The 12,500-nt window shown below is 49.5% G+C and overlaps 1 protein-coding gene across 1 annotated transcript in view; it reads left to right on the top strand.

The window, feature by feature from the left end:
• Positions 1–3,764: 3,764 nt before the first annotated feature.
• LOC308155972 (uncharacterized protein) overlaps positions 3,765–12,500 on the top strand; it is a gene marked incomplete at its 5' end in the record, with an annotated part of 67,945 nt that continues 59,209 nt past the window's right edge. Inside the window, 4 exons of the mRNA XM_080529336.1 lie at positions 3,765–6,138; positions 6,313–7,292; positions 8,319–8,363; positions 10,875–10,990. Of these exons, the coding sequence (XP_080385462.1) occupies positions 3,765–6,138; positions 6,313–7,292; positions 8,319–8,363; positions 10,875–10,990 (3,515 nt within the window). The remainder of the gene's footprint in view (positions 6,139–6,312; positions 7,293–8,318; positions 8,364–10,874; positions 10,991–12,500) is intronic.

Below are 12,500 nucleotides of genomic sequence, written 5' to 3'. Positions count from 1 at the left end.
ACATACATTTTTTGGGCTCTTAAATTAATCATATGTAGCCATTTATTCTTGAAGAATATAACTTATAAATGCCTTGTTATCCCATCAGAACCCAGAATATAATATTACATAATACCTACAATACCAGTCAGTGACGTTTGGAAACACCTTCTCATTCAATGTTTTTTTTAATTAAAAATATTTTCTACATGTAAATGAATACTGAAGACTTCAAAACTATGAAAGAACACATGGAATTATGTAGTAAACAAAAAAGTGTTAAACAAACAAAAAAAGTGTTAAACAAAAACAAGTGTTTTACATTTTTAGATTCTTTAGCTTTGATGACAGCTTTGCACACTCTTGGCATTCTCTCAATCAGCTGTGTGTGTGTGTGTGTGTGTGTGTGTGTGTGTGTGTGTGTGTGTGTGTGTGTGTGTGCGTGTGTGCGTGTGTCAGTGGAAGAAGAAACTGTGAACACTGTCCAGCATTCTCTTCTCTTCTACAAAAGCAAAAGGCGGCTACTTTGAAAAATCTCAAATCTAAAACATATTCTGGTTTGTTTAGCACTTTTTTGTTTACTACATACAGTTAGGTCCATATATATTTGGACACAGACAGAATTTGTTTTATTTGAGCTGTTTACCAAAACATCTTCAAGTTACAGTCATATAATGAATATGGGCTTAAAGTACTGACAACTGACAGAGCTGACAATTGACAGAACTGACAGAGCTGACAGAGCTGACAACTGACAGAACTGACAGAACTGACAGCCCTGACAGCCGTCAAGCCAAAGCCACAGACACACAATCAGCCGTGTGCTCCTGAGGTGTATTTTTAGTCCTCTTGAAGAATCCAATCAGACGTTGTTCCATAGCGAAGGCTTCTTCTTTTGTAGCTGTCTGAAGCCGGAGACATCGTCCTCTCTACAGGCCGTGTCCAGGGGACGCAGGGTGCCCCGGGGATGTTCACAATAGAAGTTCTATTTTTTTGTGATTGCATCATGGGGTTTCTAGTTTTTGGAGTCCTCCGCGTGCTCATACTCTCTGATTAGATGTTTTGCCATAAACGATAACATTTTGTCCAGGTTGACGTCAGGGAAATGTGGTACAGAAATAACTCTTTATTATCAGCGTATGCCTCAAATAGTGATTCATACCTTTCACCTTTTGAAGTTGGTACAAGCTCTATCATTGACCTTTAGGTCTGCGGTGAATATTAAGTTAATGGTAAATGTGATTTTACCTCCGTTGGCTCTTTATCAGATAGTTCATCTACTCTGCGGGGGTTGTTTTTCATTCATCTTAATACGGTTACATTTAATTATCCCCTCTGTTGTTGGTTTCTCTCTCGAACTCAACACACACACACACACACACACACACACACACACACACACACACACACACACACACACACACACACACTCACACCTAGGAGGCAACAATTCATTAAGGAACAATGTCAGTATGAATCCAACAGCGACTGGGTGGGTAGGGATGAGCAGGAAAGTTGCTGTTAGTTTTGTGGAGGGTTAGGAGGTCACTGAGCAGCGTGTTTCCAGTAGGGCTGCACGATTTGGGGAAAAAAATCGAAAAAAATAAAAAATAAAGGAAGTTTTTATCAACGTGCAGTTTGTTTGTACGTCTTCAGGGGACTTAGAGGCTCCCTCCTCTAGCACCCCCACAGCCCGAGCTACGAGTGAAAGAACTAAACTTACATTGGGTTGCTTTAAAATCAAGCTTCAGATTAAAACATGTGATGGAGCATTACTAACCTGACTCAGGTGGTTTGTTTCACACAACCATCTAGGAAAGCTTAACTGGAAGCTGTTTGGAAAAGGGCAGGTACTTTCAAAAAATACTTGGCAGGTGATTGGATGAATCTGTCTATCATGGGCTAATTTCAGAGAGCATTACCACATGATACCATCAAACTGTTAACTGCTCTTATGCCATCAAACTGTTCTAATGCAAGGATGAGAACTTAAAAGATATGAATTAGAACAACATATTTATGTATGTTTTTTTTTAAACAGCTGCCATTTTGTTTCTCTCAAGTGTCAAATTTTTTTTAACAATTCCAATATGAAAATAAAATAGGACCTTTCTACAAACAAGGTTATTTAATTATGGCTCAGGAGCAGCATCTAAATATTGCACATACTGCAATCAAGTTAAATAAAGTGATAATAAAAATGTCCAGTAAAAAAGAATAGGTCCTTTCTGTAAACATTGAAATAGATAAAGCTCTTCAACTCGTCGTAATGTAGGCCTATGTAAGTGCACGGCTCGACCGCAGATCGGTTGTTGTTGCATAGTACTCCACATGTTTCAGCTCCGTACGTGCGGGATGGAATCACATTATCGTTTATCCAGCGTTTGGATTCGTTTTTTAAACTCTTCGTTGCTCACAGTGTTAATAGACACCATGTCTTTAGCGAGGTAATGCGTGATGGAATTGGTTATTTCACGGTGCCTTCGTGAGCCCTTTTCATACGGGGTAACAGCCGCAAACGACTCTAAAACTCTAGTTTGCTTAACGTTAGACTGGGCTACGGGACTTTCACTTAACTCTCCGTCATAGAGCTGCCCGTGGTACTTTTTCAAATGCTGATACAGGTTTGTGGCGTTGCGTCTGGATGTAGCGACTGTTCCACGACAGGTCGTGCCCAAAACCTGCTTTTGTTGCACATCTGTCGTCCTAAACCCGAAATACTTACAACAGAAGTGCTGTTTTTCTTCGGGACTAAATCGTTGCTTCTGGCTCTGCTGAAGTCATTTATCCACCATGAATGTTGCTAGCTACCGAAACGTGGGCGTTTCACGTGCGATGTTGTTGTTGTGCGTGTGCGTTCATTGACATTGACGTTCATTGACATTGACGTTCATTGACATTGACGTTCATTGACATTGACGTTCATTGACGTTGACGTTCATTGACGTTGAATCCGACGCGCTGTATGACGTATCCCATACGGGTAGTGGTGGTCTAGTGGATAGTGAGTTGGACTTGTGATCGGAAGGTTGTGAGTTCAAATCCCGCCTGAAACCACACCACTACTAGTGTGCCCTTGAGTAAGGCACTTAGCCCTCAGTTACTCCAGGGGGAATGTCCCTGTAATTCGTAATTGTAAATCGCTTTGGATTAAAAGCGTCTGCTAAATGGCACAAAAAAAATAATAAAATAAAAATAAAAATAAAAATCGCAGGCAAATCGCAGGCTTTGCGATTAGCTAATCGCATCATTTCAAATCGCGATTTCGATTTAAAATCGATTAATCGTGCAGCCCTAGTTTCCAGGCAGGAAGGCTAATTGAAAACACTAAGCACCATTGTGTTGGAGAGGTAACTGCCTTGAACATGTAGATTGTTTTTGGAAAAACAAGACATTTTCTTTTTTGACGCAGCAAACCCTTTGATCTCTCATGGAGTCCAGCAGAATGAATATTTGATGAAGAAGTTCTGTGGGAGTGGCTCCTTATGCATAAACCCTGCCTCACCCAATGCAACACAGGGAATACGGTATGCGAGTCATTGTCTGTCTCTTTCCTTACGCACAACTTCTCTCTGTGTCTCCAAAACAGATCCTTGGGGGAGCCATGTGCCGAGGACCGTGGGAGAGGATACGGCCAGGGCAAGGTGCCGGACAGTGGGACGTTGAGCGACGGTGGTGAGGCGGCCGTGGAGGAGCGGCGGCGGCTGGCCCTGGCCTGCCCTCCCGTGGTGACGTACGGGACGTACCGCGGCCAGAGGGAGCAGCGCAGGATGAGGCGGAGACACATGCCCCTCTCCGAGGGGGACGAGGCCCAGCCAGGGACAGGGGGGAGTACTTCGGGGGGGGAGGGGGGCAGCAGCAGCCCCGGTGCAGCGGATCAACAGAGAGAGGCCACGTCCACCGCTTCAGAACTCACCATTTCAAAGCCCGGTGGCGTTCAGACTTTATCGACCAATCAGATGAGGCCTCCGACCTCCAATACCAATAACGGAGGAGCTCGGACTTCAGAAACAGACTCTGCCGCTCTCGGTCCCACCGGATCCTGCTGCTCGAGCTCTAGTCACATTCCACTAATAACACAAGAAGCAGAAAGCACTGGGAGTCAAAGTGCCTTCCCTCTACCCAGAGAGGCAGACCTGGCCGGTGTCGGAGGCCAGTCCACCGACTCTCTTCCTGGGGTCGAATCAGTAATCGGCCCCCCTCCCCTCGCACCCAAGGAGGACTCTGCGGAGAGGACTAGCGCAGTAGTGAGTGAGACCCACAGCTGTGAACGGGAGGACCCCCTGGCTGAAACCGCTCACACAGAGACGTGCGGCCGGGCGGGGGACACAGACACAGAGCTGACTGAGCAGACGGAAACCGTATCTGCACTTCTCCGTGTCCGGACGGGGTCACCTTCGTTAGATGCTGAGTCGCTCGGCGAGCCACAAGGTGCCGGGGGGACTGCGCGCGCACACCCGCCCGCCGCTGCCGCCGCTGGTGTATTTTTTTGGGACTGCAGCCAGCCAGCCCCACGTCGCAGTATCCCGCTAGGCTCTCTCGCTGCAGAGGAGGGCGGCCGGGAACCCCCGCCAGCAATCAAGGACCCTCTGGACTGTCCCGCTTCAGGGGAGGTTGAACGTGAGGGTTTGCCCTCCTCCGAGGTGGGTCCTCCTCCAGAGGACCAGGACTCGTACGAGGATGCCCTTTGTTTGTCTAAAACGATGGTGGATAACATCCTGAGGAACTCTCTTGTAGCCCTGGAGAGAATTGAATCCTCCCAGTTTGAGGAGGAGGAGGAGACACCCCGTCAGGCCAGCGAGGAGTCTGACCCGGTCCTGCCAGGGCGAGGGGAAGGGGTGGAGCTGTCCTCCGAGCAGGACGAGCCGGCAGCTGTTGGTGATCCGCCCCTCCCGACCGCCCCTGGAGAACAGACCCTCACGTCCAGCCAGGTTCTGGCGGAGGGGCCACCCAGGTCCACCCCGTCCTCAGGGTACGAGTCCATCGCCGGCTCCGACCCGGATATCAGGAGCAGCCCCGGGCCGGCCTGCGAGAGCAGCTCCACCGTCGCCGCTCTCAGCCCGTCGGACCAGAGGCAGGGAGAGCACACCTGTACTCCCAAGGTGGCCCCAACCGCCAGTCACCCGCCAGAGGTCGCCAAAGAGCAACAGCTGACGGACGCTGAGGGTCATTCAGAAGAGGAGGCGAACTCCGATCTGAACGACGTCAGGAATACGTCTGAACACAGCAGTGTTAAGGGGGAGGAGCTGCTTCTGTCGAGTAGCGGTGTGTTCTTCGCGAAACAAGGTCTCCACAGAGACGCCGTTGTCGTTGAACTAGTGAAAGCGGGTGACGAGTCTGTCTCAGCAGTAACCAAGGAAAACAAAGGACATGAGATCTGCACTGTGCTGGACGGTCACGGTTGTAATGAGGCGAGAGAATCACTAGGAGGAGACGGACTAGCCTGTGTAGCCAAAGATGATATGGAAAGCAATAGACATCGTAATAAGCAAGAGGGGGTTCAATATGACAATGTTACCGTTGTCGCCAGTAACCTTGTATGCACTAATAAGCTGAACGACAGTCAGAAGGACGACGCTTTCTTCGAATCTTACGGAAACCAAACTGAGCCCGGTTCACTCAGGACAGATTCCAAACATGAAACTGTGGACCTTACAGAGGTCAACCTCAGCATGTCAGTCAGACCAAAACACACACAGAACTCGCAGCCTTCTCCAATCAGACACGCTGTTACAGCTGTACACGATGGAGGCAAAGAGGAAGGTGCTGGTTTAACGTCGGGGAGGTCGTTAGCTCATCCGACGGGGTCTAACGGGCTAAGCGACTCGTCCGTCAGTGGGGATGAAAGTTTTGTTCTGGTGGAAACCTACTTAGCTGCAGTGATCGAGGACGGCGGCTCTGACTCCGGGGGTGAGGAGGAGGATGGGGCCCACTTACCCAGGGGGGGCACAGCTTCTGTGGAGGACCTCACTACTTCCTCTACGAGAACCCCAGAGGACCTGAGAACCTCAGAGGACCTGGTGACTAGAACGGTCCCCTGCTCCGGTAACAAGGACAGGCCTCAGTGGAGCTCGGCGAGGGCCTCCCGCTGTGACGTCTCCACCGCTGAGAAGCAGCAGCGGCAGGACTCAGAGACGCAGGGACACGGTGGTGGTGCTGGTGGTGGTGCTGGTGGTGGTGGTGGTGTTGGTGGTGGTGCTGGTGCTGGTGGTGGTGGTGGTGGTGCTGGTGGTGGTGGTGATGGTGGTGGTGCTGGTGGTGGTGCTGGTGCTGGTGGTGCTGGTGCTGGTGGTGCTGGTGGTGGTGGTGGTGGTGGTGGTGGTGGCAGCACAGGAGCAGGATCTATGGCAGGATTCCACCAGGACCTTAATGTCAGGTTGACGGGGCTCCACGCGGCGAGCCGCAGGGCCGGCCACCACCCCGAACTGTCCGCATGCGCCATCCGAGCCCAGACCCTGGGCCCCCTCCTCCCCCACCTGGACTTCCACGAGATGGAGGCCAGCTTCGCCATCATTGACGAGGAAGAGGAGACGGACGCGGTGTTCATCAACGACACGGGGCCCATGCTGAGCCCCACCGGCCGGCGGGCTAAGGCCTACCCCTTCTCCCTGTCACCCATCGTGGAGGAGGACGGTTTCCGCGGCGGTGGCGGCGACGGCGGCGGCGAGGAGGGGGGGTTGTTGTCGCGGGAGGACAGGGGGCTCCTGGTGCCCCCGGCGACAGAGGAGGAGCTAAGGAGTCTGAGCGGCGCGGGGGCGGCCGAGCAGCAGGCGTCGGCCTCGTCTCTGTCCATCCTCACGCTGCTGCAGTCGGTCAGCGAGCGCCTCCAGTCCAGCGCCTTCTCAGACACCGACGGCGACCTGGACCCGGGGGAGCCCTCCTCCTCCACGCTTCCCCTGTGGGACTGCTTCTTCAACCGAGGGGAGGAGGCGGAGGCAGAGGAGGAAGGGGGGGACGATAGCCACGGCCAAGCTCCGGACGAAGACCAAAGAGTGCCACCGCCGTACCCACAGTTCAACAGGTGGGAAGGACCAGACACGCCCCCTGAGAGCCATGTGACGGGAGCCGTCACTGTGACACATGAGCTCTCCACGGGACCCCAAGATACGTGTCCCCCCACGGAACTTAAGGACTCGTTCCCTCTACGGATTAACGTCCAAAAAGCAACAGACACGCCCTTCTATCAGTACTTGAAATCATCCAGCTCAGCGCCGCCAGACTCCGACTGCTCTGGCGACTACGACAGTCAACAGCTTGACGAACCAGTTCCCAGCCACTGTGTCCCCAGGTGTCCATCAACTACAACAGACAGGGTAAGGATGGTCGTTCAGCAGCCTATATGGAGAAAGGCGTAGTGCGCCCAATTTATAAAATCACATATTTGGGTCCTGAAAATATTCTAGGATAAGAATAGACTTCAATACACCTTAAATTGTGATTTATCTGGGCAGTGTCGCTAACCTCTAACTAGGGCTGTGATGGCTACGCGGTGACTGGGGGGGTTTACACGGTTACGTAACTGTTTCAATACATTGATTTTAGAATTTTAAAGTGTTTTTATTTTCATATTTCACCCAATAGCAGGAGTGTAAAGTCACTTTCGGTTTCACTATCACATTCACCTAACAGTTAGTAAAGTAAAACGCTGGTGAAGTGGAACGTCACTGGAGACACCCAAACAAACGTGCAGCTCTACGTACTACTAACATGCCCAAATCATCCCAAATTCTCTGAAAAGAAGATTGATTTGATTTAAATCATTTTGAGATGATTCGGACGTGGCGTTTTCGCGGACATTGACTTTGATAGTTTTTTCACAAGCAAAGCCCTTTGCATTTCATGTACGAAAGGCGCTATATAAATAAAGCTTTACTTACTTACTTACTTACTTCCCAACGTGTGATTGAAGTCTGTCCTTGTCCATAGACTCCTTTCAGGGAAAGGAACCAAATATGTGAGCTGTTCCTTAGGGTTATGGTGCAGGATGCAGGATATTTGTCAATATACAACAGTACACATAATTTGGGGCGGCTGTGGCGCAGCAGGTAGAGCTGCCGTCTAATGATCGCAAGGTTGGCAGATCGGCGGTTCGAGCCCCGGCTGGCCACATGTCAAAGTATCCTTGGGCAAGACACTGAACCCCAAATTGCTCTCAGTGAGCGGGCCGGCGCCTTGCATGGTAGCTTGCCGCTATTGGTGTGTGAATGTGTGTGTGAATGGGTGAATGAGAGGCCGTTGTAAAGCGCTTTGGATAACGGCGCTATATAAGTCAGTCTGTTTACCATTTACCATTTACCAATACATAAGTCATTATGCAACTCTTGCTGATATCGTTTCAGGGGGAGAATTGGAGTTCGAGAAAGGTCATCCCAAGGCCTACTGAGGTTAGATAACATTTATATATTCTATGTATTTCTATATATTACTGTTATATAATTGTTCTCTAGCTGTCACACAAATTCCTGATATCATCTTAATTACTGTCTCAATGTTTGGGGACGTCTGTCTCCAAATAATTAGCCAGGGTGAATAGATTAGATGCCATGCCATTAGTGGCTTTTAGCTGGACAGAACACGTCTCTTTTATTAGCTAATGATACCTCAGGCTGGAGAAAGTAGGCCACCGGATCTGCTTTTTTGTAAGAGTTTAATCTCTACAAAGGCCTGTCATAAATGTAAATGAGATCGCGATTACGCAACAGCCTATTAATTGCTGTGAAACCGTATCTGGTCTGCTTTAGAGAGGGCTGCCGTTTCTCAGGATCCCGTTCTCTTTGTAGAGTTCTAATGAAGAGAACCGGGCCTCCGTGTGAGTCACTACACAGTCCTAAGAGCCAAACGCAACAATGAGTCAGGAACAGTGAACGGTAGCGGTAATGTTCCTGTGGAGTAGCGCGTAGTGTGGATTGTCTTGCTCTTTTACAAAAAAACTATTGGGGAACAGGCTTTTCCCCACAAAACAACGTGTGTGTGGTTAGATTATGAATAGGGTTGGGTACCGAAAATCGGTACCGGTAGGTTACTTTACATTCGGTATGTACCCGTACCGAATCGCAAAGGAGATTTCGGTACCTCATTTCGGTACTTTTCTATCTCGCCCCCTGGTGTCCGGTGTCAACTGGTGACTCGTGATGTCACATCGCCTGTTAAATTTCCACTCAGTGAAAGCAGCGAGTACGGAAGGATAACGAGAAGGTTGCTAATAGCAACTTCCGCTAGCGGGTTGGCGTAACGCGACGCTCGACTTATGGGTGCGTTCCGTAAACTCGTTCTGGAATTCTGATCACCACTCGTGGAATGCCTTCTGTCCAATCAAATGACTTGCTCCCCTTATGACGTCGGGCCCAGTGTGCGCTGCGACGCTCTCAGAGCGAGTTTACGAACGCAAGCCTTTGATTGGACAGTGCACTCCAGGATTCGACGCGTCTGTTGATGACGTTGTGCGGATGTGTGGCTGCGTCTCTGCGAGGTGGACAACATGATCGGGGATCTCCTGATATTCGGGTACTGTCCTTATCCTACTACTGTGTCTGAAAAATCAATCGTCATTTCATCATGGACCGGAGAGGGGGAGGGGAGTAGTAGTAGCTGAGCGGCAACAGAGTTTGGATTTTGACGAGGTGGAGGGCTCCAGTTTATCAGAGTTATATTTCCTCTTGGTCTTCTTGGTTCTGGGGGCTATGCAGGCCTCTTCACTAGATCCCTTTTCTAAGAATATTCTGATGTCCTTGAGGGGCTGCCGAACAAGTGTGTACTCGGATTCGACATCAGTACCAACGATAGGCACCCCCAGCTTAATGGAGTCCCCAAGGCTCAGGAGTTTTATTTTCATTTATTTTGATTTGAGTGTATATTTAACTAATATATATTGTGCCTCAGCAATAAAAAAGTGAAAAGCTGTTTAATGTTGTCGACCGTGTTATTATTATATATATATATATATATATATATATATATATGTCATTTAAAAAAATCAAAAGTACCGAATTAAGTACCGTTTTGGTACCGGTACCGTTTTTAAAGTATCGGTTAGGTACCGGTACCGGATAAAACCCAAACTGTACCCAACCCTAATTATGAAGCTTTCGGCTCACAACAACACATGCAAGGAACAAAAGAAGCACCTATGTTCAAACAAAGCCTCTCGTCTGGCGGCTGAACAAAGCAGTAGCAGCCATGGGGATTTGTCTGCCTTGTGGTTTCACAAGCGCCAGTGGAACGGCTTTGCACCACAATCTCAATGTCTGTGCCCAAAAAGTATTTGTTATCAGGGAAGAAGCAAAGGAGCTAACTGCCGAAACAATAAAGTCTTGAAAAAATTGCAATTAAAGCAGCAAGAATTGTAGGGCAGAGTCTTGTGGATAGGATTATAACCCGATTATAACGCACACCCTCTTAATTATAAAAGAAGAGCTCGATAATGATTGCTTGAGGCAACTCCTGGTCAATTAAGGGCAGATCCCCCCCGCCCCTTCCTCCCGTCTCCTGGGCCTCAGGCATGGTCTCGTCCACATGACTATGCCTGCTCCGCTCCATGCTGGAAACCTCCCCCCTCAGGCCACGCCTTGGCAACCTGTGCTGGGCTCTAGGCTTGTGTTTACCGCATCCAGGCTTGCTCCAGTGTACATGTACATGTAGTCAGGAAACAAGGCCAAACCACAGTTCAGAAATCACTCAAATACTTTTCTTCAAAACATTGCACAACCAACAACATGTTATCGTACGAATCATTGTTCTAGGGCGATACTTCTCTGGAATGTGCGACAGTCAAACTCTGCTTCGAGACAGCTTTGTAGAGAGGTCATGCTACAACATCTGACATGTTTTTTTATGATCTAACTCACATGTCTCTGCCACTCTCTGACGGTATCCTGTATCTACATACCCACGGCCAGATGCACATCTATGATGGTGTGACGTTCTCCGGGGAGAGGCAGGAGGTCCATGCAGACCAGGAGGATGCTGGGATGGTGTTTCCACAGGGTGCCTCAGTGATGGTGCTGGGAGGATGGTAAGATAATAATAAGAATGTTTTTATTTGCCATGCAATCAATTTGTCAATCAATTGTTGGAATTTGGTATTTGTTTGCTTTAGCCACAGCCATAGTTGGCGCCCCTGGAGCAATTTAGGGGTTAAGTGCCTTGCTCAAGGGCACATGCAGCTCCCTCCTGAGGCGAGGATCGAACCAGAGACCTTCCAGTTGCTAGCTGGCCACACTAGCCACTAGGCTACCGCCGCCCCCGTTAATGGCTCCTCAGAGCAGGTTTACTGAACTAACTGTTTTAAAGGCTGTGTTTTCTTCCCCCCTGAGGTTGTCTAGTCGTTTGAATTACAAAACACATACACTGCTTTTGTTGAATTAGGTAGATTGAAAACCAGTCAAACTTGGACCGGTCTCCTGTAATGTACACTCACAGAGCACTTTATTAGGAACACTAATACTACTAATACTGGGTAGGGCCTTCCTTTGTTCTCAAAACAGCCTCAATTCTCTGTGGCATTGATTCCACAAGATGTTGGAAACATTCCTTTGAGGTTCAGATTCAGATTCAGATTCAGATTCAGATAACGTTTATTGCCACTATGCATTACACATATAGGAATTTGCTTCGTCACCACAGCAAGTGCGTTTATACTTTTTTCACGTGTCAAAAAACAGGACAACACAACAACAACAACACAGGACAGACAACAGTGCATTGGATAGTGCGGTATAAAGTGCAGTGCAGAGTTTTTACAGTGAGTCCAGTGCATATTCAGTCCTGGGCAGACTTGGGGGCGGGGGGGAGGGGGAAGCCAGAGTCATTTATCAGCCTGGCGGCTGAGGGGTAGAAACTGAGCCTGTGGCGGGCCTTCAGTGCCTTAGGCAGCCGCAACCTTCTTCCAGAGGGAAGCAGGGTGAGGAGGCCGTGGCCGGGGTGGAAGGGGTCTGCCATGATCTTCCTTGCCCTCCTCAGAGCCCTGGTGTCATGCAGGGAGTTGAGGGAGGGCAAGGGACAGCCGATCACCCTCTCTGCTGAACGTAGCACCCGCTGCAACTTGGCCTTGTCCTTGGTCGTTGCAGCAGGGAACCAGGTGATGATGGAGTGGGTGAGGATGGACTCAATGATGGCCGTGTAAAACTGGACCATCATGGACCTCGGCAGCCTGAGTTTCCTTAGCTGCCGGAGGAAGAACATCCTCTTCTGGGCCTTCTTCGTGAGGGCCTCGGTGTTCTGCTCCCACTTTAGGTATGGGAGATGGTCATGCCTAGAAAGCGGCATGACTCCACGGAGGCCACCGGGGTACCTCCCAGCGTGATGGGAGGGGGCAGGGCTGCTTTCCTTCGGAAGTCCACCACCATCTCCACTGTTTTCAGAGCATTTAGCTCCAGATTGTTTAAACTGCACCAGCTCTGCAGCCCCTCGATCTCACCCCTGTAGGCAGATTCGTCCCCCCCGGAGATGAGGCCCACCAGGGTGGTGTCGTCTGCAAACTTCAGGAGCTTGACCGAGGGGTGGCGGGAGACACAGCTGTTGGT

The sequence above is a fragment of the Nansenia antarctica genome (assembly GCF_963989245.1).
Source record: "Nansenia antarctica genome assembly, chromosome: 4".
Taxonomy (NCBI): Eukaryota; Metazoa; Chordata; class Actinopteri; order Argentiniformes; family Microstomatidae; genus Nansenia; species Nansenia antarctica.
Note: the sequence above shows the minus strand (reverse complement) of the source record. Positions and strands in the feature narration are given on the sequence as shown.